The 22,925-nt window shown below is 50.0% G+C and overlaps 2 protein-coding genes across 2 annotated transcripts in view; both read left to right on the top strand.

Moving 5' to 3' along the window:
• Positions 1-12,959, top strand: part of PCSK6 (proprotein convertase subtilisin/kexin type 6) — a 36,926-nt gene extending 23,967 nt beyond the window's left edge. The window contains exons 10-21 of the mRNA XM_049811395.1: positions 332-435; positions 919-1,036; positions 2,111-2,299; positions 2,529-2,665; positions 4,662-4,841; positions 5,449-5,551; positions 6,118-6,314; positions 6,752-6,839; positions 8,140-8,231; positions 9,512-9,641; positions 10,698-10,810; positions 11,252-12,959. Of these exons, the coding sequence (XP_049667352.1) occupies positions 332-435; positions 919-1,036; positions 2,111-2,299; positions 2,529-2,665; positions 4,662-4,841; positions 5,449-5,551; positions 6,118-6,314; positions 6,752-6,839; positions 8,140-8,231; positions 9,512-9,641; positions 10,698-10,810; positions 11,252-11,349 (1,549 nt within the window). The 3' untranslated portion in view covers positions 11,350-12,959. The remainder of the gene's footprint in view (positions 1-331; positions 436-918; positions 1,037-2,110; positions 2,300-2,528; positions 2,666-4,661; positions 4,842-5,448; positions 5,552-6,117; positions 6,315-6,751; positions 6,840-8,139; positions 8,232-9,511; positions 9,642-10,697; positions 10,811-11,251) is intronic.
• A 3,848-nt stretch (positions 12,960-16,807) lies between these two features.
• SNRPA1 (small nuclear ribonucleoprotein polypeptide A') lies at positions 16,808-22,922 on the top strand. The gene is made up of 9 exons (XM_049811400.1): positions 16,808-16,992; positions 17,602-17,749; positions 18,276-18,354; positions 18,732-18,778; positions 19,434-19,536; positions 20,086-20,165; positions 21,468-21,543; positions 21,987-22,080; positions 22,715-22,922. The coding sequence occupies exons 1-9, from the start codon at positions 16,911-16,913 to the stop codon at positions 22,771-22,773; spliced, it is 768 nt and encodes a 255-aa protein (XP_049667357.1). The 5' UTR covers positions 16,808-16,910; the 3' UTR covers positions 22,774-22,922.
• Positions 22,923-22,925: the final 3 nt, after the last annotated feature.

The raw sequence follows: 22,925 nt of genomic DNA, 5'->3' as shown, positions 1-22,925 counted from the left end.
CTTCATTCCCAGGCTCCTACAAGAAAATGGGGAAAACCTTCCTGATTTGTTCCAGTTATACCCCGGAGCATGAGAGCTAAATACCCTTGACCAGGAATAAATCCTGCAATGCCTGTGGGCACATGGCATCCCTCCCTGGGACACTCCCCTCTGCTGCGGTGCCCCAAATGATGGGCAACCTCCAGGCAGGGCATCAGCATTTAAATCATTGATTCATGCTCCTTTGGAGAAAGAAAGAGGTTTGGGGGGGGGTTAACCTAATGGGGGTCCCTGCTGCTGCTGAGAAGACTGGGAGCAGCAGAGCCATCCCATGAGCCATGTGCTGTTGCAGCCCCCTGCTCACCTGGAGGGACGTCCAGCATCTGCTGGTCAAAACCTCACGGCCGGTGCACCTGCGAGCGGCCGACTGGAAGACCAACGGCGCGGGGCATAAAGGTGAGTGGCCACGGGGCTGGAGGCAGCGTGGTGAAAATGGCCATGAAAGGGAAAGTAAAGGTCCCCAGAGCTTCGCTCATGGGAGCATTTACCCTGGATGTCCACTCCCAGCTGGCTTGGGTGCTCCTACCATCAGGCGGTTGAGTGGAGAGAGGAGAGGGCAGTAATTCATGGGGCAAGATGCTTGGAAGCATTTCTTGGTGGAGGCTTGGAAGCCTTGGTTGGTGGAGGCTATCCTGAGCTGCAGTGTTGACTGCTGCTTTTGGTGGGCTGCTCCTGGCAATGGGTTTTCCATAGTGACAGTGAGGATTTGGGGTGTAACTCGGGCAGGATGATGAGCTCCATGTGTTGGAGTGCCTTATATTCAACAGGATCAACTCTGTGCCTTCGCTGATGAGTGGATGATGCTCCACCAAGCTCTGAGGAGTTGCTGCTGGCCCCTGCTTGGAAGGCAGTGGGTTTCTGAGTCTTCTCTCTTTCCAGTTAGCCATCTATATGGCTTTGGCCTGGTGGACGCAGACGCTATTGTGGTGGAAGCCAAGAAGTGGAAGGCAGTCCCTCCCCAGCACATCTGCGTGGGAAGCCTGGACAGGGTGCCCAAGTGAGTGTTGTGAGGTGGAGGGGCTCTCCTGGGGCACATGGCCACTTGGAAGGAGTTTTGGTGGAGCTCGTTCTTGTGATGCAAAGGCTCAGCTGCTGTCCCAGCATTTGGAAAGGGAAATTAGGAGTCGGGGTGGCCAGGGCAAGCCCATGTGCAGGCGAGGTGTTGTTCATGGATTTTACAGTCAGAGCAACCTTCACTGTCGCCCCAAGGTCTGCTTATTGACCCAGAAGTGCCCACCTAGGGTCTGTGCCTACGGCTCAGCTTGGGGCAGGTCCTGTGGGGGCTCTCCGGGACCAGCTTTGATGGTGGGTGATTTATTTTTGCCCTTTCCATGCTTTTGCTTCCCAGGCGGGTGATCAGCAGGGAATTTTTGAGGGCTGACATTGAGAGACCAAAACCAACTTGCCCGCTGGGTCCTACATGAGTGGTGATGTGTTGGGCTCTCTTCCCTCTTCCACCGAACACCTCGTCTTGATGGAAGACACCAAAAACTGGTGCTCTGTTGCAAGGGTTCCCAAATATCCAGTGCCTGGGTTCGCTTTGATTTGGCTTCGGCTTCAAACCAGCTTAGGTTCACATCTCATCCCCGGTAGGTCTGTCCCTGCTATGTTAAAGGGTGGGATCAGGGATCTGACCAAATGGACCCTCCTGGTTTACCACTGCCTGGCTGCAGAGCAAGCTGAGTTGTTCATCAGAAAAGCAGTTCCTTCGGAAAGACTTGCATATGCAAAGCAGGAATGAATTTGGAGCCAAGTGCGTTCATGAAACTATTTATCTGATAGAGACACTAATTACAACCCAAAGAAGAACGTTGCGCTGATAATTATAATAAAGAAGCGCCCTTGCAGCCCATAAGGCATAGATCTTAGAGGCAGTTCAAACCCATCTCATTACCATCAAGCAATTCAGCAAATTCCCATGCTAGGACACTGTGTTGCAATGGAGAATGAGATAATTTTTGCCATGAAACAGTAGGAGACTGGATTCAAATACAACTGGGTGTCTGTCCATGCTGCTGGGAACCGGGGAGCACTGTTGTCCCCAGCATGATGTTTTGCCCATCCCTGGCAGGTACATCCGTGCGGACCATGTGCTGCGCACCAGCACCCTCAGCAGCGCCTGCGCTGAGCACCGTGACCAGCACGTGCTCTACTTGGAGCACGTCGTGGTGCGGCTTAGCATCTCGCACCCGCGCCGAGGTGACCTCCAGATCAGCCTCGTCTCTCCAGCGGGGACCAGGTCACAGCTCCTTGCCAGGAGGTAAGAGCAGCCGGAGCCAGCATGTGCCTAGGCTGGGCAGCATCCTCGTTTAGGGGGTTGCTGCAAGTTTGGTCAGGTTTTTTTGGGAAGGGGGGGGGGCATGCTCAGGTCTCAGCTGCAGGAGGGTTCCATGCAAGGATCCCTAAAGTCCTTAATTACCTATCTACCTTTTCCAATTAAATAAGACATTCAAAGTCACACTTCTTGATGCACGGCATTACCGTTGCAGGGTGTTCGACCACTCCAATGAGGGGTTCAAGGGCTGGGAGTTCATGACTGTCCACTGCTGGGGGGAGCGGGCAGCAGGGGAGTGGACCCTGGAGATCCACGACACACCATCCCAAGTGCGCAACCCTGCAGTGCAAGGTAAGGGTCCCCCAGCACCCATGTCCCCAGTGCCTGCTGGTCCCCCTCGCCCCCAAAGCTCTTTGCAGGCTGCTTCACTTGGCCATAACTTTAGCTGTGAGTTTTACGGTCTTCAGCAAAATTGTATTGCCCAAATTTTTCGAAAATGGGAATAAAACTCAGCCCTGAGTGCAGGAGGCTGCCAGTCTGGCTGAGCCAGGAGCGGGTTTTCTCCCACCAGCAAACTCGTTGCAACCGAGAGCCAGGTTTCCAAAATTAAACCATAATGAGTCAAAACGAGGAAACCCAAGAGCTGTAATTGTTGTTTGTTTGTTTTGCTTCGCTGCTGGGACATCTGGCGCGTGGGCTGGTTGTGCAACAGCACAAGGGGACGATGCCCCTCCGGCTGCAGACGGACGGACATCCTCCCTGGGCTGCCACTGCACTGGCGGGGGGTGGCTGGGCTCAGCCTGGCCCCCTGCATGTCCCCAACCCCACTGTATCGCCCCCTCCCCGGCTTGGCCTCCTGCTGCCTGACCCCTTCCCGGCAAAGGAGCCGGGCTGGCGGAATCCAGCCCTGCTGGGAAGGGGCAGCCGCCTTGCCGGCTGGTGGCAGTGGGGCATGAAGCACCCTGCCTGGGGCTGGCGTGCGTTGCGGGGGTGTTAAAATCCACACGCTCACTGATAGAAAGCCAGGAGTATATTAAAAACCTCTCCCACACAACTTTCTGGCGGGAGGCGCACGTGGGGGTTCATTGTGCAGAAAGTGTTTCTGTTTGCTGCCTTCACCCAAAATCTTTTGAACTTGGGGAGAAGCAGCAAAGCACCCACGGAGCTGCTTTTCCCCCTGTATTTACAGTTTGCGGTGGGTGTTTCTGAACCCCTCTCAGGCGTCAGGGCTTTACCTGGCTTTGCAAAATGAAATTAAAATGAGTGCATTAAGTCACCCACTGCAAAGGGTCTGCACCATGTTCGAAGCAGAGAGGGCAAAGCGGGAGGAAAAAGAGGGACGATGTTCCCAGCCTGCGGCAGAAACAGGTATAATTTAAGCCCATTAAATTAAACCAATTAAATTGGTGAATTTAATACCAATTAAATACTATGCATGTCCTGTCGCTGGCACTGCTGCATCCCCAGCATCAGTGCTATGCAACCCGGGCTTTCCTCACGCAGGACATTTTAGATTTACAGCAAATTTAATTCTTTTGGTGGAGGCACATGGCTGAGCTCTTCCCTGGCTGATGCTGCCCAAGCTTGCCCCTTCACAGGCTCCACACCGGCGCTGCTCACTTGCAGCAGGTGGGTCCTCTTGGCCCTTTCAGAGAGCGAAGAGATTTGGGTGTTGGAAATTTTAAGCCCTTCCTGGAAATGCAGAGATTAGTAGTTAAAGCTGAGCGTGCCACGGGTGTGAAGTGACTCGTGTTGATGGGGAATTGAAAGAAAAACAGTGCTGGAAAGAAGCAGCAGTGTTTTTCGGACCCCCTCCCCAAAGCAGTGTGGGTTGGAGAGGACCCCAGCATGGGTGTAAGGCCATGGGGGGTCCCCAGCTCCCCGGTGCAGCACAGGTTCTGGTGACCTCTGCAGCGTTTCAGGGGACACCAAGCTCAGACCTCTGACATGTAGGATAGGGGGTGGCTGGAACAACAGAAGCGAGAAATAATCCAGCGTGTGCTGGGCAGCTTTTATCAGACAGAAATAATCCTCTATTATGGAGCTTTTCAAGTTAATGGTTCTCTCTGCACGTTCAGCATGAAGGCTATGGTGATGCTGTGGTTCGTCAGACGAGTTATAGAATAAAAAAAACCCTTGTAGGTGCCTTAAATGGCTGCATTCATGCGGGCTGGGAGCTCAGAGGCTCATGAACATTTCTGGATGTTTGTTGTTTGCTTCTGCATTGCCAAGCCAGTGGTGAAGCCCTGATGGTCCGGTCCATCATCCTCCTGCTTCCCCCAAACCCAGGTCCCCTGGGGAGGAGCTGTATAGGGAGCAGGATCATGACATTGTGCCTGCCCCACAGGGAAGCTGAAGGAATGGAGCCTCCTCTTCTACGGGACGGCCGAGCACCCCTACACCGCGCTGGGCAGCCCCCAGTCCCGCGGGAGGACGCTGGAGGTGTCGGCATCAGAGATGGAGCCATCGAGAGCTGCTTTCCTGCAGAGCCACGTGGAGGTGGCAGAGGAGGAGGAGGAGTACACAGGTAAGCGCCAGCCAGGCTGCCGTGTTGTCCCCCTCGAAGTATCTGGGAAAACACAAACCCAGATAAACTGGGGGAACCACAAGGCCTGATCCTGCCCGGGGCCAAAGCGGGCTGGGAGGAGCAGTGCCTGTGGCCGGCGTGGGGCAGTAGGATGGTGAAATTAGAAGGTAGCAAAACGCCCCATCCCAACACTCCCACCACAAATTGGTGGTGCAGCTGTCTGAGGAGTAAAAAAAGCTCCTCTGCCCATCTTCCGCCCCAGTGTGGGCACGGGCGGGCATCCCTGATGGTCCCCGAGGAGTGGGTCCGGCCCCTCTTTCAAAGCCGCTCCTGCACCAGGGTGTTCAGCCAGAGGATGGCCAGGTAAGATTCACACTGGGGAGGATGAGCTGGAGGAGAGCCAAGAACCCAGAGCCATGCTGCTCCATAGGATAGATAAGATATATACTATCTATAAGATAATAGATATAGAATAAGATAGGCGGAGGGTCCCCAGCCCCTTCCCTGCATCCATCAGTCCAGGGAGGGTGTGCTCAGAGCACCCTGGCAGCGGGGTCTGGGGGATGCTCAGCTTCTCCCCTCGCTGAGCTGGTCTCTCCCTTCCCAGGTCTGTGCCACCCTGAGTGCGGCGACCAGGGCTGCGATGGCCCTAATGCCGACCAGTGCTTGAACTGCATCCACTACAGCCTGGGCAGCATGAAAACCGGCAGGTGAGGGGTGGTGGGCTGTCCCTGCAGGGTCCCCAGGTGGTGGCAGCACCTTTCCCCAAGGCTCGCACCGCATCATGGGTGATAGATGTTTGCACAGAGAAAGAAGCGTATGAGAGATTAAATGGAGGGAGGAGGAGGTGTGGGGATCCCTGCCCTGGGCCAGGGTATGGTGAGGTGGGAGACACGGAGCTGGAGAGTCCTGATGGACCTTGGCCATATAATCATGCTGGGGAAGCATTGGTTTCATTGGCTGGGGTCACCCATGCCCAAGGGACAGCTAGCTGAGGTGCCAAATCACTTCTGGAGTTGGGGTTTCCACTCCTCAATCTCTTGGGCTGGCACAGGGAAAGTTTACCCATAGTTGGGGTTGCTGGCCAGGAAAGTCCGTGGCTCTTTATTACAGAGCCATGATTTTCAAGGCACCCTAAATCTTAAGAAGTAAATGCCACCAAGGCTAGGGGACAACCCAAACGCTCCCGGCAAGGGGACAGCAGCGGGTGCCTGACTGCTGGGACGCAGCTGGCTGTTTGGCACCAAAGCCCAGGTGCTCTCGATTCCTTCCTCAGGATGTGTGTGAGCTCATGCCCTGCGGGGTTTTTCGGCGACAAAGGTGCCCGGAGGTGCCGCCGGTGCTACAAGGGCTGCGAGCGCTGCGTTGGGAGGGGACCTACCCAGTGCACAGCATGCAAGCGGAGCCTCTACCATCACCAGGAGATGAGCACCTGTGTGGTGCTGTGTCCACCTGGGTTTTACGCTGAGGAACGTAAGGATGCTTATCTCTTGCAAGCTGTAGCATGAGGATATGCAGGGGTTGCCTCTATTTTAAGCGCTGTGGGTGGAGAAAACACCTTGATTTTTGAGTATTGGCTTTGAATTTCCCCCCTCAACCTGCTTTGCACAGTGAAGGGAGGAGGAAAACTTCTTGGTGTTCAGAGGGTGGTGCAAAGCTGAGGCGCTCAACTCAGCTCTTAATTAGAAGTCTGTAATTAATGATCCTAGCTGCCTGCAAAGCATATTTCTTCTTAGCAAGCAATGACAGATAAGGTCATCTGCAATAGCAGGGACTCATAGGGGTGGAGGCCGTGCTTCTCTGCCCTGGGGAGCTGGTGCTGGGGTGCAGCGGGGCTTTGCAGCTCTGACTGCTGCTTGCAAATCACTGTCCAGATTTTATTCTCCCTGCCTCACTTTGTTTTTTGAAAGGTCAGAAACGCTGTCTGAAATGTCATCAAAGCTGTAAAAAATGTGTCGGTGAAGCAGACAAATGTACTGCATGCAAAGATGGATTCAGGTAAAACACCAGCACGGGAGGAGTTTATACCTGCAGCATTGGTACCTATGGTTTAAATTCGGGAAAACCAATGGGAAATTAGAAAGTCAATTAGTTAAAGACCTGAAATCCTGCTTCCGTGGTATGACAGCTGTGGTGCAGAGTGCCAGAGGTCTGGGAATTTAAAGGTGGTGATTCGTGTCCCTTTCTTAGCTGAAAAGCACGACTGAAATTTAATTTGCTTTTCTCCAGCTCTTGCCAGGGTAAGTGCTGTGCTGCAGGCTCAGAAGTGCTCATCCAAATTTGGTGGCCTGCGACCAGAGCAGCTCCCAGCATCTCAAATGTGGGGAAAAAAGCAATGAAAACTTTTACACTGTACATTGCAAAGCGCACATTTCCTCCCAGGTCTCAGGTGGCTCTGTCAGAGATGTCCCAGCCAAACTGGGTGCTTGGTTTTGCTCACCTGGCAGAGCCAGTACCAGGCTAGGCTGCTCCAGGCAGACTGAAAATGCTCCCTGCAAGTGCAGAAACTTTTCCTTCAGCTTCATCCACACAGGAAAATTTTATCCTATGTACCTGTTGAGTGGGGCTAGTATAGGATAGTGGTTTTCCAGCAATGCGGGTGCAGGCAGAGCAGCCCTGACCCTGTGAGGAGCACCAGGTACCCTTGCTGCTGGCCCTGCGGCTCCTGTGGGATGCAGAGCCCGGCTGTGCCGATAAGCAGCATCAGCCCTGGGGAGAAGCTCTTTTCCATCCCAAAGTGCAGGTGGAAGTATGATCTTGTAGCAGTTTGTATCATTCAGGGGCTGTAAGTGAGCCAGAGCCATGGTGTAGCAGCGGGGCTCTCTCAGACAAAGAAACTGCTGCTGCCAAAAGATTATCTACTCCCTCAGAAAACCAAAAGTGGAGGCACTTGTCAGACATAATCCGCACAGCACTTGCTTTTTATTGTCCAATATCCTTTTAAGCTGGGACTTCAAATCGTCCCTGTGAAGCAGCACCGGCCCAGCCGCAGCACTGAACCAATTTCCTTTTATTCTGGGGAGCCTCCTGGTGCAAAAGGTCTTTGGGAGAGCCTGGCTGGCTGCCCATGGGAAAAAATAATTTATTTCCTCCTGGACACTTAATTAAGAAACCTGCAGCCATCCCATCCCTTTGGTCCAGGCAGGGCTTAATTTCTCCTGAAGCACTGGTTGGCTTTCCGACACTTCCTGCACTGCAGGCTGTAGGGCACTGGGGGATATGGAGATGGGGACAGGCTGTGTCGAGTTCCCAGAGCCGGTAGTTTTAGGTGCAAATGTCCTCTCTGCTTTCCTGGCAGCCTGGCAGGAGAGAGCTGTGTGCCGGATTGCCAGCCCGCCATGTACCTCAGCCGGGAGCCCCGGCGGTGTGAGACCTGCCCTGTCAGCACAGGTACATCCTTCACCCCACAGAATCCCCATGCAAAACCCTCATGCATCAAGAGCCGATGCCCACCGTACCCATCCCGAGCCAAGGCAGAGTGTGCCAGAGGGGAAGCAATCCCAGCTCTACAGCACATCCTGCGAGGTGCCGGGAATATATTCATATTAGAAAGGTTTTTAGGGAGTTTTTACATTTTTATTAGAGCCATTCTTTATTTCCCAATCCCTCTGAAGCCAGGTGTTTTAGCTTAATAAGGTTGCAGGGGAGGCCGTAAAACCCTCTGGAGTGATGGAAGATGGCTTTGCAGTGTATAAAAATGTCAGGCAGCCAAGGCGCGTTATCCCAGCTGCCCTGCGGGGCCAGGCTGGCCGCTCCTGGCTTCCCCCCACCACCCGAAGTCACTTGGCGTTCCCTTCAAATCCTGCCTTTCTCCTGCCTCTTGAAAGTCCAATTATTTTCCATTGTTAATGTTTGTGTCTGCCCTCGAAATCGTCATAGATCTGATGATAATATGATCTCTAGACAATTCATGTTCAGTGGCGTGAATCTCATCTATCATACATGGGCAATTTCCTAAGACTAAATCCAAAATATTTATTGATCTTGTTGGCAAGCATGGAAGGGAATGGGCTCTTAATCCCTTAAGAAAATTACTTCCCTTCTAATTCTTATTCCAGTCAGTGTAAATGTACTTCACCACAATTATTTTTCAAGCCTTTTCTTGTCTCCTTTTCCTGCATAACCATTTCTCAAGCCTGGTGCGTGGAAGGCCTCTAATAATACCACCTCCATCACTGAGGTTTGCTGTCCAGCTGCAATGCACCAGCGTCAGAGTGGGGCCCTCTGCTTTCTCAGTGCCTCTCCTGAGCCCTTCCCTCCTCCAGCTACTCCGCAGCCCAATTTAGCATCTCTTTTTCCACATTTTACTCTGCATAGGATGGGAAAGCTAAACCTGTGCATGCTTGGGAGCAGTGGCTGATGCCCTGGAGGGGATTTTGATGTGCTGTCCCCTGCCGAGACCCTATGGCCAGCTCTTGGCTCTGCAGAGGGGCAGGACACTGGGTCATGGATGGGTTTTTTGGGATGGGAGCTGGGTTTTTTGGTGTAGGAGCCAAGCAACCGTGCAGGACCCTGGTGGCACAACAAGCAGCTTGTTTACTCCCAGGCACGAATGGTGCAGAGCCGAGCCGGTGCCCCCCATCTCATGCGGGGCTGTGGTCACAGTGGTGCAACGTGGCTTCTGTCCCCAAAACCACCGACGTCATCTACCCTCTCCCCTGTCCCCGCAGGGCCGGGCGAGGAGGACTGTGCACCCTGTGCCCCCGAGGCCTCTGCACCCCACTGGCGCTGTGTCCCCACCTGCCGTGAGGGCTTCTACCCTGCCGACAGCCACGGGCTGCCCAACAAAGTCTGCAAGAGGTACGTTGCCTCCCCAGTTGTGACCAGAGCAAAGCCGGGACCGATGGGGAGCACTGGCAGGGATGATTAAAAAAAATAAAAAATGCTGAAAACAGCTCACAGCTGGAGCTGTTTACCAGGGAAATTAAAATAGGGATGAGGGAGCCAGGGTAGCCATGGGGCTGGACCTCACACACCCCTGCCCTATAGATTTAAGAGCAGCAAAGCTGCACGCTCCCCTGCCAGAGCCAGCCAGCCAAGATGTCTTAGGGCTACAGTGGAAGGGGCTCAGCCCTGGCCCTAGGCCCTTTGGAGGAGGTGTGGGAGGAACAGTAATGTTAGGTAAATATTCTAGCTTTCAATCAAACCTGCTCCATTTGCCCCTTGGCCATGTTGGAGGAGCGTTTGCCTGCTCCTTGGCCCAGCATGGGGGCTGGGGGAGTTGCCGTGCAGGAGATGGGGAGTTGCTGGGAGGCAGCAATTTGCTCCCACTCTCAGGCACTCTTCACTTTAAGTGGGGAATGGGAGTGGATTCAGCCTCGTTAAAGCGAACATGAAAGGGAAGGATTAAAGGTGACTTGGGAATGCACAACACAGTCCCTGCCTGCCCAAGGTTTCACTCGCCTGCGTCTGCTCTCCAGCAGCGGGGAACAAGGGACCAGCATCCCTTCCCAGGGATTTCAGGTATGGTCTCCACAGGCCACTGTCCCCAGGCAGGACGCAGAGTTGTTGGGCTCTTTTCCCTGAGCAAACAGATGGGAGCAGCACAGCATCCGCTCACAACCCTTTTTCTAACTGGGATTGCTGGGAGGACAGGTGCCCCTGAGCCTTCCCAGCAGGTGAGCGCTTTTGGGATGTCACTAGCTGTCACTGGGCATCGAGCTGGCACCACCGAGCCCATTTTTCCCAGGGCTTCCATAACTTTTCAAGCTTCAGATTCACCATTTTCCACATCCTCCAGTTCGGTCTGGATGTCACAGTGCTGGCAGATATGTTATCTGGCTGACAGCCCATTTTAGATGGCTGGGGTCGGGGTGTTGGTGCTGGTTCAGACCACGGTAGGGTCTCTGTCCCCAGGTGCGATGACCACTGCTCAGCCTGCGAGGGCTCCAGTGGAAACTGCCTCAAGTGTAAAGAAGGTTTCAGCCTCCTTGGTGGCTCCTGTGTAACAAATGAAACCTGCACCAATGGTAAGTGGTTGTGGCAGAATTGCTGGCCTGTAGTTCTTCTCCAGTAGCAAAAATGAGGGGTTTGGGGGATTCCCTTCAGAGCAGAAAAGCTGAAAGCAGCTCCTGGTCTTGCTGGGGCATGGCTACAGCGAGCTGGGCTCTGGCTGTGGTGGGCAGGCAGGTTACCTGGCAGAGCTGCTGGATATGTGCCTGTTGCTCAAATGCATCCAAGTGTTTGTATTTTGTTATAGTTTAGTCTTGGGGCTAATTCTCCCACTCACTGCAAAGCTGCTTTATTCCTACTTTAAAACCATGTGAAAGATGCCCTTAAAAAGCGACTCCTTTTCAATTCTCTCTCCTCCAACACTGGAACGAATTGCACTGCCTGTTACGTGCGATGTTTGTTTATTTAAAATGTTAATCTGCTCTCATTTTCTCTTGTTCCTCGCCTCGGCCTCCCAGCTGACAAGACTTTCTGTGAGATGGTGAAATCAAACAAGCTCTGTGAAAAGAAGCTGTTTGTACAGTTCTGCTGTCAGACATGTCTTATGGCCGGGTAAAGTTCAGCAGCTGCATCCATCCAGGACTTCCACCAACTGCCAGCCCAGTTTTGCCAAATGTTTAGGACAAAAGTTTATTTTTTCAGCTTTGGGAGAGTTTACATGGTGCTGTCAAGCATTTGCTCGTAAGTTTGATAGCTTTAATATCACTGTCAGCAGGTTTCTATAGCAATATGTTAAGCAGAGATTGGATCGTACCCTGAATGATCAAGTCCTGAAAGGCAGTGGACAAGCGGTGATATTAATACTCTCAAACACTCCTCGTGAGCAGGGACGGATGCATGATCCATGTACACACGCTTGGTTCTTTGCAGAAATCCTACTGATCTGCCTGCTCTGAGCGGCTGGCGGGAGCCCTCGCTGCAAAGGATGCAGGACTTCACACATCTGCGAAGAAAGAGCTGTTTCTGGCTCAATTTTTGGTACCTTTTTCTGCTAGGTGACGGCTGATATAAACCTGCATTGCAAACGGCCGGCGCTGTGCTCTGTACATATGTAAAACGATGAATTAGGTGGTTCCTGGAGCAGTGCCCTAAAGCCTGCTCTGGCACTCCTGTTCAGATTCAGTCAGTAGCTGTTTCACTCTGGCTGTGGCAATAACTGGAGATTTGAGGACCAAAGCGAGAGCTGATCCACGTGGCTCTGCAGGCATGTAAGCCCCGTGAGTCCAGCAGGGCTTTGCCCTGCAGGTAAATGCAGGCAGGCAAAACCTGTGTGTCTACAAGGGAGTCCTAGGGGCTTGGGTGTTTGTCTGCACGGACCAGCCTGTGGGGTCACAGCCTTACCATGAAATGTATTTCCCTCCTGGAACTGCTAATGTGTTGCTGATTAATTCAGTTCTGGAATGAGCTAGATCCTTCCTCTAAACGAGATGGTGTCCCAGTTAATCTCTTCCAGCATTTTGCGTTACGATCCTTCCCCTGTTTCACTGGGTATACCACTCTCTCTCTCACAAAATCTTCCTGTTCACAGCAGTGATTTTTCTTGGGCATCTGTTTCCAAAAAAGACGTTCCAGGGATCTGGCCAGGAAACTCTTGATTCTACAAAACCCTTCCCCAAAACAAACCTTTTCATGCTCTCTCTTAATAGTAAGTCACGTGGTGTTTATATAATTGTGTTTAAAATATCCTTCGCTATGTTGTTTTACAGATTTTAAAAAAATAACTTATACAATCCTTGTTTTTTCTCTGTGGACTATTTTTTATATGGGAGTGGGGAATCTTTTTGTGTCTTACGTCCTTCTCCTTTTCTCCTCTCTGACCTTGCAGAGCCGCTCTTTGCAGCAGACATATGTAAACACTCTTTCCTACTCTGCATGTTCTGATTTTCATTGTTAATAGTTTTAATGGGTTAAACCTTTTGCCAATGAAATTCACAGTACAAATTGTCGCCAGTTCCTCATGGAGCTGGGATAATCCCTGCTTGGTTTCGGTTGCAACGACACGCGCCCTGCCTGGGCTTGCCCACTAGAGCTTACCTCAGCCAGGTGAAGAGGGGAGAGCCACACTGTCACCGGTCCTCACCTGCCTGGACCAAACCCAAGGAAAGATGGAGCTTTGGTGAACTGACCTTTAAGTTAATAAACTATTGATCTCCCCTGAAAAATGAATCTGTGCTTTTTCCAAATTCATGCAGCCGCCATCCTGACCAGAGGCAGGACAAGGCAGTGATGCACCACACGTCATTATTTTGCTGGACGAAGCAGCTGTCCTGGCCAGAGCACCTGCGGGAGAAATGGCTCAGGAACAGATGAACTGCATCTGCAAAAACCTCACTTTGTTCTCGTAAAGGTCTTTTAGGTTCAGTGGAAACTCATATGCTGAATACCTGCCCTGTGCCAGGCTGGGCTGGCATCTCTGGTGCACCCAGGGCCATCTGGCTGGGGTTTGGGGCTGCGCTCGGGCATGGCTGGGTGTATTCTCTGGTTGTGGGGGATCCCAGATGAGCTGGCAGGAGGGATTGCTCCCCTTTCCCACCCGTACAAGGAGCATCCTGCAGCCCCCAGTGCCCCACTGCAGTTCAGAGCAGCTGGGAATCACAGGTCCATCTTCCCATTTCTGCTGGCTGGGGAAGGAGAGGAGCAGCTGGTGCATTGGGGAGCAGAAGGAGCTGTGGAACCTTTTGTTTGTCACATTGGTTTTGCAATGTTTAACCATGGGCCAGGTGCCCAGGGTAGTGCCTGGATATCAGGAACTGAGCTTTTTAAGTGTGAAAAAAAGAAAAGAATAGAGGCATCCCATGAGGGAAGATGCTTTCTCAGAGCTGTGCTGCTGTGGGCTCCTGCATCTTATAGGTCTTCACATTTATCAGATGATAAATATGAATTAATCAGATGATTTATCACGTACATTGATTCATTCTGTTGCTCCAGGATTCCCCTTTCGGTCTTGGGCCAAACCAAAGGTCAGAACTGGGCGCGGTGAAATCCTCCTGGCTTCTGCCCCTTCGGTTGTAAAATAACAAACTTTCATTTCTGTTGCTGTGTCACGCAGTCAAAAATGGGGAGCTGTGAATAAGGAGTACTGCGTCAGCTCTGCCTTTCAGTTCTCTGGCTCACAGTGGCCTGCCTCTAAATACTGCTCACTGGTATATTTAGATGTACTGAAATGCTAAAAAAAAAGGAAAGATGTTTACCCTTACATCCTTGGCATAACTTAAAATACACACTGGGTGAAGCAATGTAATTTAAGATGACCAATCCCCAGCAGTCCCAGCTTTATCCTGCTTTCTGCTGCCCTCCAGCCTGCCAGGGAAAGAGAAACAAATTCTACACGTCAAGTTCATGCAACAACATCCGCTTCCAGCGTTTCCCAGGGCACTAACTCCTTCAGGAATCATTTTTGGAAAGTAATAAAATTCAGATAATTTATCCAGCTATTGCAATGCTTGCTTGGAGCTATTAAAGTCTCTCTGACACTGGTACATTCAGAGGATCAAAGTGGCTGTGTCTTCAAGATAAATGCATATTTAGGCAATTTATTAAAGCCCATTTCTCTATTGTCTCTTGGCACCAAAGCCAAATCTATAATAGCTGTTTTCTGGAAAATCTTCTTAGAGCAGCCTGACTCCTCGTTTTCTGTTTGGCTGTGAGGTTGCATCCACGGCCATCTGCCATTTTGTAGTTGGCAGGTGGGTAACACACATCTTAAAAATCATTGCTTTGACTTTCCATTACAAAGAAAGGGCTTTGAAGAGCTCATGAACAGCATCTGAGACCAAGAATCTGTCTGCTCTCAATTACAATTCTATTACGGCTGTAGAGCTGAGGCATACAGCTGTGTTGTGCTAAGGGAGAAAGGTCCTTGTTTTATTTGGCCTTGTCAGAGATAGGACCTGCTTTCCAGGAGGCTGAAGAGGGTCTCCTTTTAATGACTGCCTGAGATGACTAAAGACTGTGTTGTCTTTACCACCGCATGATTTCTGAGTCACATACAGCAGTGCTGCTAATTCTTCATTTTTGCTTATGACAGTGCGCTCTCTTTTTCTTGCTTTCTCCTAACTGCTTTTAAACAAATGCAGATGTTATAAAAAAACTGGCTACGTGCTTTCATATACAACTTTGGTGAGGGTGGTTTTTTAAGTAGGGAGCACAGGAGCTGCTTAACCCCAGCTGACACCTCCGCAGGGATCTCCAGCCAGAACAGAGCCAGCTCTGACGCTGTGGTCTTGGGGAACGAGCCAGGCGTCACTCTCAGGGTGATGCTGCTAGATGCTCCCAAAAGAAAAGCATGAGCCATCACTGTGCAGTGCCAAACGTGGCTGCAGAATTTAACTTATTATCACATCCTTTGGGTTCACAGAAATGTCACAGCTCACAAAACAATCCTTCCCTCGATAGCAGTGGATCCAGAAATCATTCTGCCTCATCTTGCTCAGGGGGCCTTGAGGGCTGGGGAAGTATTTCTCCAGGGCCGCAGAAGCAGTGCTTGGTGACATTCAGTAGGATTTGGGACCTGGGGGTGGTAAACTGCTTCCCTTCGCATGCCACCTTCAGTCCACATCATCCGCACTGTCGTTCCACCCCCTAAAAAGCCCTCCTGCTGCCAGCTGAGCCCTGTCAGTGGGGCCAAGCACCTCGGCCGCAGCAGCCCAGCACTGATGCCAGGCAGCATGCCAGCCTTGGACCTAGCAACCCGCTTTACATTGAAGTGGAGGTACCTGGCCAGACACAGCAGTCTGAGCCATCTCAGCTCCCCCAGTGCTACCCCTGGCTCTTCCTTGCTGTTCTCCTAATTCCTAAAGCGGTTAAGATGGGATGTAGTGACACTTGAAAGCGCATTTTATCTTGCAGGCAAACAGTGAATATCACGCCGCAGTCTGTGCCATGTTCCCAGCCCATGATGGCTTCTCTGAGACCAGGAATGCGCACGGAAGTGCCCGAGCAACTGTCTCAAATGTTGCAGGGGGAAGGTGTTTATGGGCAATCCTGTGTCCAGGAGCAAAGGCTGAGCTGCTGCTTGGATGGAGGGGAGAAAGCACCAAGAGCTGTAATTGTTGTGGGAAGCCGTTCTGGCTGCATAGCAGGAAGGGAGCAGCATGTGTTTCAACAAGCACAGTCCCACCGGCTAAGCGCACAAAAGCCAACTCTGTCCAAAGGAAAGCAGCTTGCTTGCTGCCAGTCATCTCCGTGAAGCAGATTCCCAGCCTGCTCTGCCTGGATTTCTCGAGACTTAGCCTGTGCTCGGCTGAGAGGGAACCTCTGGCGACATCTTTGTGCTGCTTTAGGGTACTAGTGATAGCAAAGCCAAGCCCCTACTTAGTTTGTTGGTCGATGTGCTCAGGCAGAGGGCTGGGTGCCGGGCCCTGCCCGGCTGTGGGCTGCAGGGAGGCCTGGGGTGGCCAAGGGCAGCACATCTCCCGAGGGAGCGTGGAGGAACCTCACCTCAGCAAGGAGAGCTTGTGCAGCCAGCAGACCCCCAGGAGGGTGGCCGCCCTCCTCCCCGGTACTGCTGCAGTCAGACCAGTCGGCTCTGGGGGACTGGGGTGCCGGGGCCGGTTTTGCTAAGGGCGGAGGCGTTCGCAGGACACCGGGTCCCTCTGCCGACGAGCTGCCGCAGCGCTGCCACTGCCATTGCCGGAGGAGAGCTGCACGGCCCCGGCCCCGGCCCACCGTGAAAAGAGCTCGAGGTGGGGGGGGGGGGAGATTGAGGAGGGGACCGAGGACGGAGGAGAACGGCCTGTCTGGGGCGGGGAGCTGCAGGATTGCCCCTGCTCCCCGTCAGGGCGCAGCGCCCTCGGGACCCTCTGGCCGGGCACGGCCTGGGCCTGCCGGCACCGGGCTGCCGGGGGAGGTGGGGCAGGTGGAGGAGCCGAGGCCGCCGGGCCTGGGGCGGGGGGAAGCCGCCGCTGCCGCCCCGCTCCCCTCAGCCCGGGGAGGAGGCGAGGAGGAGAGGGCGGGCCGCGGGACGGTGCCTGCCTCTCGCTGCCTCGGCGCTCGGCTGATCGGCCTGGCGCGGCTCGGCGCTCGGCGAGTTGGCCTGGCGCGGCGCGGCCTGGTGGAGGTGCGGAGCGGTGCGCAGCGGAGCGGACGGCGCGGCGGGACCCGGCGGAGCCTGGCGGGATGGTGAAGCTGACGGCGGAGTTGATCGAGCAGGCGGCGCAGTACACCAACGCCGTCCGCGACCGCGAGCTCGACCTGCGGGGTGCGCGGGCTCGGCGGGGCTTTGGCGGGGGCGGGCGACTGGGGGGAGGCGGTGCGGCCTGTGCCGGGAAGGGGCCTGCGGGGGGGGAGCTGAGAGGCCTGTGGGGCCCGTGATGGGACCCGGGGCTTGCAGCGGGAGGAGGGGCTGCCCCAGGACGGGGGAAGCCGGGGAGAGGTTGCTGGAGGGACCTGCAGTGGCCGGGGGGGCTTGGGGGTTGTTAAAGAGGCTCCAGTGGCAGGGGAATGGGGTGGTGGTGGAAGGGGAATTTGGGGGAGATGTAGGAGGAACCTGCAGTGGTGGGGTGGGGCACACGAGGGGTGTTCCAGAAAGGCGGGTTTGTGCTGAGGGGGACACATAGAGGGAGGGACCTGGGGTGTTTGCTGAGATGGGGGGAAGAGGGATGCTTTCAAAAGGCTGCGGAGGCGGTTGGCTTTGAGGGGGAGAGTTTGGCCTGTGAGCAATGTGGAGCAGAGTCGTTCTGGAGGTGTTTTGAGTGAGGCTATCTGCATTCTCAGTCCATCCAGGTAGTCCCCCTATGCACTCTGTCTCTTGTTTTGTGCTGCTCTCCTGTAGGCACCATCTAATTCCTGTCTTGCACTCTCTCCCCAGGCTATAAAATCCCTGTTATTGAGAACTTGGGGGCCACTCTGGACCAATTTGATGCAATTGATTTCTCTGACAATGAGATCCGTAAACTGGATGGATTCCCTCTATTGAGAAGACTGAAAACTCTTCTGATGAATAACAATAGGATTTGGTAAGTGGTTGTATTTTGGCTAGATGGGACCCTTGCATGGAGGAAAATGCTCTTGGGAGAGAAGTGTGCGTGCAGCTTTCAGTGCTGGGTAGGTGTAGAAGTGTTTGGTTTATGAAAAAAAAAAAAATCAGCACTGAGCACTGTATAGGTCCTATTTGAGTTTCCTGCCTTGTTCGGCACAAAAGTCAGCCTTTGTTTTTCAGACAGGACAATGAGATGCAAAGTTTGGAATTTGGCCAGAACTTTGGATTTCAGTAATCATTCCCATAAAGACAAGAAAACAGGGATATCTGCAAGTGAATGAACATAAATCTTGTATTGCATCTAATACTCTTACAGCAATGGCTGGCATTTATTGCCAGCTTTATTAGGAAAAGTATTGTAATGGATGCTAACCCAAACTTCTGACAGTGTCAGACTGGGTTGTTTTACAGGGGGATCCTCTATGTTACTGTATTTCTGCATGTCTTTTCATCATTGGTAATTTCTGGCCTAAGTTAAACCTTTGGTTTTTGTTCTTCTTTAGTCGGATTGGTGAAAGCCTTGAACAGGCTCTGCCCAGCCTGACGGAGCTCATTCTTACCAACAACAACATTGCTGAATTGGTAAGCTATCAATGCAGGACAAATCTAAACAAGCTTAAATTTTGTGTTTGTCATCTTTCTAATTAACCTTTTTCCTGAGAGTAGTGTCATATGCTTTTGGTAATAGTTTGTTCTTTTTCTTTAGAGTATTATCATATGGTTTAGGTAGCAGTTAATGGTGTACGTATGTTAATGAACATTATTTGCAGCATGCAGTGCAACAGCAGTCACAAAGTCTTAGTAGGTTTCCTGTTAAACTAATTGCAGTAGTTCTAATTAGTACCAATTAGTACTTCTCATTGGTCTCCAAAATAGATATGAGTTCAGGAACTTTGTTTTCAAATGTTTGATTTTCACTAAATGGACTTAGGATTTCTTACTGTGTTCCCATTACGTAGGGTGAACTGGATCCGTTATCAACTATTAAATCATTGACTTACCTGAGGTATGTAATTGTGAAGAGAAAAGCTACTCTTTCTCTGCTGGCCTGGCTCTTTGCTTTGATCTGGAATGCTCTCCTTTTTATCAGCTGTGACAGATTCTTTGTGTCTAAAAATTGAATCGATAAACAATGTTTCTACTACACTTCAGAAATACCTGGTATTTAAGGGGTGAGGCTTTATATTACTGACAGACAGACCAATGAGATGTAAAATCTCTATAAACCAGTACGCAAGCATTGAAGTAACCTTAAGCTTTAAAAACCTAAAACCCAAAGGTTTAAACTGTTGTTACAAAATACTTTAAAATACATGTAAACAATGACTTTTCAGTAATGTGACATTCCATGTGAGGGACAAAAAAAGAAAAGAAATTTGTCCTGTGATTTTTCAGTTGATCAGAGTCCACGTAGGAAATGTGATGGTTTAGTTATTTGTGGGTTTTTAAAAAATATATTGAGGTTGTTCTGTATGTTCTTCTTCACTAAAATCTACTTAACTGATAAAATAAAGTGCAAGTTTTTACTATAATTTTCAAAATATGAAAGAACACTGTCACTAGGCTTATTTAATGGTGTTATAGCAGGAGGTACAGGAATGCATTTTTAAAATATACTTTAAGTGCGCAGAACCTCTTTATAACCTTTATTTACTTTGTAGCATTTTAAGGAATCCTGTAACAAATAAGAAGCATTACAGATTGTATGTAATCCACAAAGTTCCCCAGGTCAGAGTGCTGGATTTTCAAAAAGTGAAACTCAAAGTAAGTCTACTTTCTTTTGATTCAGCACAAGATGAATACCTTTTTTTTTTTCTTGTTACGTTCTTGAAAATTCAGTGGTATGGTAACAGTGAGCTTTTTGCCGTAGTTGCGAATTTTATTGAAACTATATATCATAAGTGGCTCTAAAACATGCTGTTTGTTTTCTTTCATGGTTTCATTCTGTTAAGGATATAGTCTGTTTAATTACATTTAATTAAGTTTTACTACCTTTGCTTGTTTAGTCTGATTTTTTTTCTGGCCCTCTGGTGTTGGTAGAAAGACAGACCTCTAGAGAAAGGAATGAGCAATCGCAACCTCTGCTTTCAGTGAAGATGAGTGTGGAAAAGAGTTCTTACTTTTAAGAGCACTAGGTTGATAGGTCTTGAGTCTGAGCCTTTGGGCAATGTTTATGTGCTTGTTCTTACATCTGGTCTCCACATACCAATGTTCACTGATGAAGATGAGCCAAAGCATCTTTCTGTGCAAAGACAGAAGCTTTGCAAAATGCAATGTTCTTAAATTAACTTTGTGTGTGTGGTATCGCTGTAGGAGCGACAGGAGGCAGAGAAAATGTTCAAGGGCAAACGGGGTGCACAGCTTGCAAAGGATATTGCCAGGAGATCAAAAACGTAAGATAAAAAAAACAAATTTACACTGGCATTCTCCTTCAGAAACACCACTTTCTTTGTGTGCGGTATTAGGCAGCAAACTGAAATATCAGCTACTGGCAGGATGCCTTGAAAGCTTTGGTAGCCAGAAGTACCTTGTCCAAGCATCCCTATTTTTGGATGGTGGTGAATACGTCTCAGAAATATTTTTGAAAGAGATATTTGGTCAGGGTGGATTGATTTAAGTCAGCAAGCAGGAAACCTTAATTTGACTTTTTTCTTTTTGTTATTTAACTGTAGAGAGGTGGCCATTGTTTATTTTGGGTTGGTTGTGGAGTTTTTTTCCCCCCTAGATGATTGGTAACTAAAATTTTTTGCTTTGCCAGGATATACAAACTGTAAAATCTGATGTAGTTAGGAGGATAAATGCAGATGAAAATCTTTAGCTAAGCTATTACAAATATATGTTTATTTAATTTAATTCTTAAGTGGTACATCATATGTTTTGTTTAATCTTTCATCAACCTGTTTGGAAGTCAGAATTCGGATCATGTATAGCAACAGCATTTCCAAATTCATAGTTAAATAAAAAAAACCCTTGAAGGTATTTAGCATTTAAAACTGCAACAGATGGACTCTAGCTCTAGTTTATGAGTGGAAAGGAGTTCAGGTCTGTGATAGTTTTTAGAACAAGTAGGTGATTGAACTAAATAGCTCAATAAACAGATATGAAGAAAATCTTTCTATAGCTGCAGAAGAGGTTGCAGTACTCTGATGCTGGGTCAGCGCTTCAGGAAATTCTTTCCAGTTGATTACATCCATTTTCACAGACTACAGATTTTTCTTTTTTTTTTTTTTCTTTTTTTTCTTAAAGCAGCAGCAGCTAACCTTTTTCTTTTGAGTGTTAAGATTACATCTGGTCTAGTGTAGGCTTTAATATAGGCAGTTGTAATATCATACTAGACATACAAGAACAGGAAACCCTGTTTCAGTCACTCTGTATTTATCCACCCTACTTTTGTAGTGGCAACAGACCACCTGAGTGTTCAACAACATCCAAATCAAACAGCTTTTGTCAATGGCTTAATATATAAAGTTAAGGTCTGCCTCTCTTTATGAGCAGATGAAAAGGGGGGCGGGAAATGGGACAGCAAGGACAAGTTGCTGGTGTTTCTGAAGGAGGTAATTCTTCACTGTATCAGTTTGTTAACAAAGATAAGATACTACACTTGATTGAATGAAATGCTTCCAAACCTAGTTTGGAAGTTAGAGAAGCACATACTCTTCAAAGGGTGTAATGGGCCTTTATTTTTTCCTTTGAAGCTTCAATCCAGGTGCTGGTCTGCCAACTGACAAAAAGAAAGCTGGCCCCTCCCCAGGGGATGTTGAGGCAATTAAGGTAAATATGTCAGGACAGCACGTGCAGGCAAAACTGGAGGAGAAAAATGGTCATGGATCCAAACTGCACAAATGTTTGCTTCCTCCTGGCTACTGCTGACTCTGTTCAGACAAATAGAGCGGTGTGTCCTAACTTTGGTTTAGGTGCTTTTTCTGTCATTTTTCTTCTCTTATGACTTACCTGGTTTTTGAGAGTTTAAATGTAACGTTGGTCTTAGCTTAAGAATTCTCCCAGGATACAGCAGCTTGTTTGATAAGGCGGGGGGGGAGGAGAGTAAGAGTGTGCTTTGTCCTTTGTAGAATTTTCTAGAAATAGAATTTTGTAGAACTTTCTATAGAAGCTTAGCGTCACTTGACTGGAAAAAATCTTGTTCTTACGTTCATTCTAAACAGACTGACATACTGTATGTGAAGATTCATTGTGTTCTTTTGTCTGTTTTTTAGACTGCTATAGCAAATGCCACGACTTTGGCCGAAGTGGAGCGACTGAAAGGCTTACTACAAGCTGGTCAGATTCCTGGCAGAGAACGAAAATCAGGTCACTCTATACTTATATTATGTTCATTTCCCAGATAGAATCTACCTCTCTTCATTGCTTCCTGATGTTTTATGTGATCTCAGGAAGTTACATTGGAAGGACCAAAGAGTTAGGGAGTTGAAAAAACTGTTTATAATGAATGTAACTTTATCATCAGAATGACTGTAGACCATATGCATAAGGCTCTGTGATTGGAGTATTATCTGCCTGGCCTCTAGAGCGCAGTTCAGGGCTGTTACCTGGACTCCCTTGAGAGCAAGGTGCCAAACGTCAGCCCCAAGTGCTTCACTGCATTGGTAACTCCTGAACAGTTTGTGCCAGTTATCTTAAAAATATGAGATTAATTACAAAGTATATCTGGACTCTGTTGTTCTGGGTGTTAGTGCCTCTGGGGGGGGTACAGGAGTGTGCCTCCGAGAGGTCTCTGCATGGACAAATCTTAACTGCAGGCTGGCAGTATTGCCTGTTTTCTGTACGTTAGCGCTAGGCAGATTTTTCTTTCTGTAGTGTTTTTTAAGAGTACATGTTACTACTGCTGCTCTTCAGAGGGGTGAAGATGAATGCTTTCTGTGCGGGAAAGAAAACATGACGTTTTGCCGTAACTGCCCCTAAAACTCTTGCCGTGTCCTTTCAGGCCCATCGGAGGACGCTGAAGAAGAAATGGAAGAAGACACGGTTCCCAACGGATCTTAGACGCAGGCCCTGCCCGAGCTCCATCGTGTCTCCCCACCAGCCCCCTCCTGCCGACCCGCTCTTCTCCCTCCAGGGGGGCTCAGCCCCCCCGCCCCCCGTACCCTCTCCTCGCTCATTTCGGCGTTCAATAAACGAACGTTTCCTTTTTCTCC

The sequence above is a fragment of the Accipiter gentilis genome, chromosome 10 (assembly GCF_929443795.1).
Source record: "Accipiter gentilis chromosome 10, bAccGen1.1, whole genome shotgun sequence".
Lineage (NCBI taxonomy): Eukaryota > Metazoa > Chordata > Aves > Accipitriformes > Accipitridae > Astur > Astur gentilis.
This window is presented reverse-complemented; position numbering and strand designations above follow the sequence as displayed.

What these genes read in the sequence shown, in the direction of transcription:
- SNRPA1 (XM_049811400.1), top strand. Translation starts at nt 16,911, where the DNA reads ATGGTGAAGCTGACGGCGGAGTTGATCGAGCAGGCGGCGCAGTACACC. An exon ending in CCGCGAGCTCGACCTGCGGG is followed by an intron (nt 16,993 to 17,601) that starts GTGCGCGGGCTC and finishes CTCTCTCCCCAG; the next exon opens with GCTATAAAATCCCTGTTATT. An exon ending in ATGAATAACAATAGGATTTG is followed by an intron (nt 17,750 to 18,275) that starts GTAAGTGGTTGT and finishes GTTCTTCTTTAG; the next exon opens with TCGGATTGGTGAAAGCCTTG.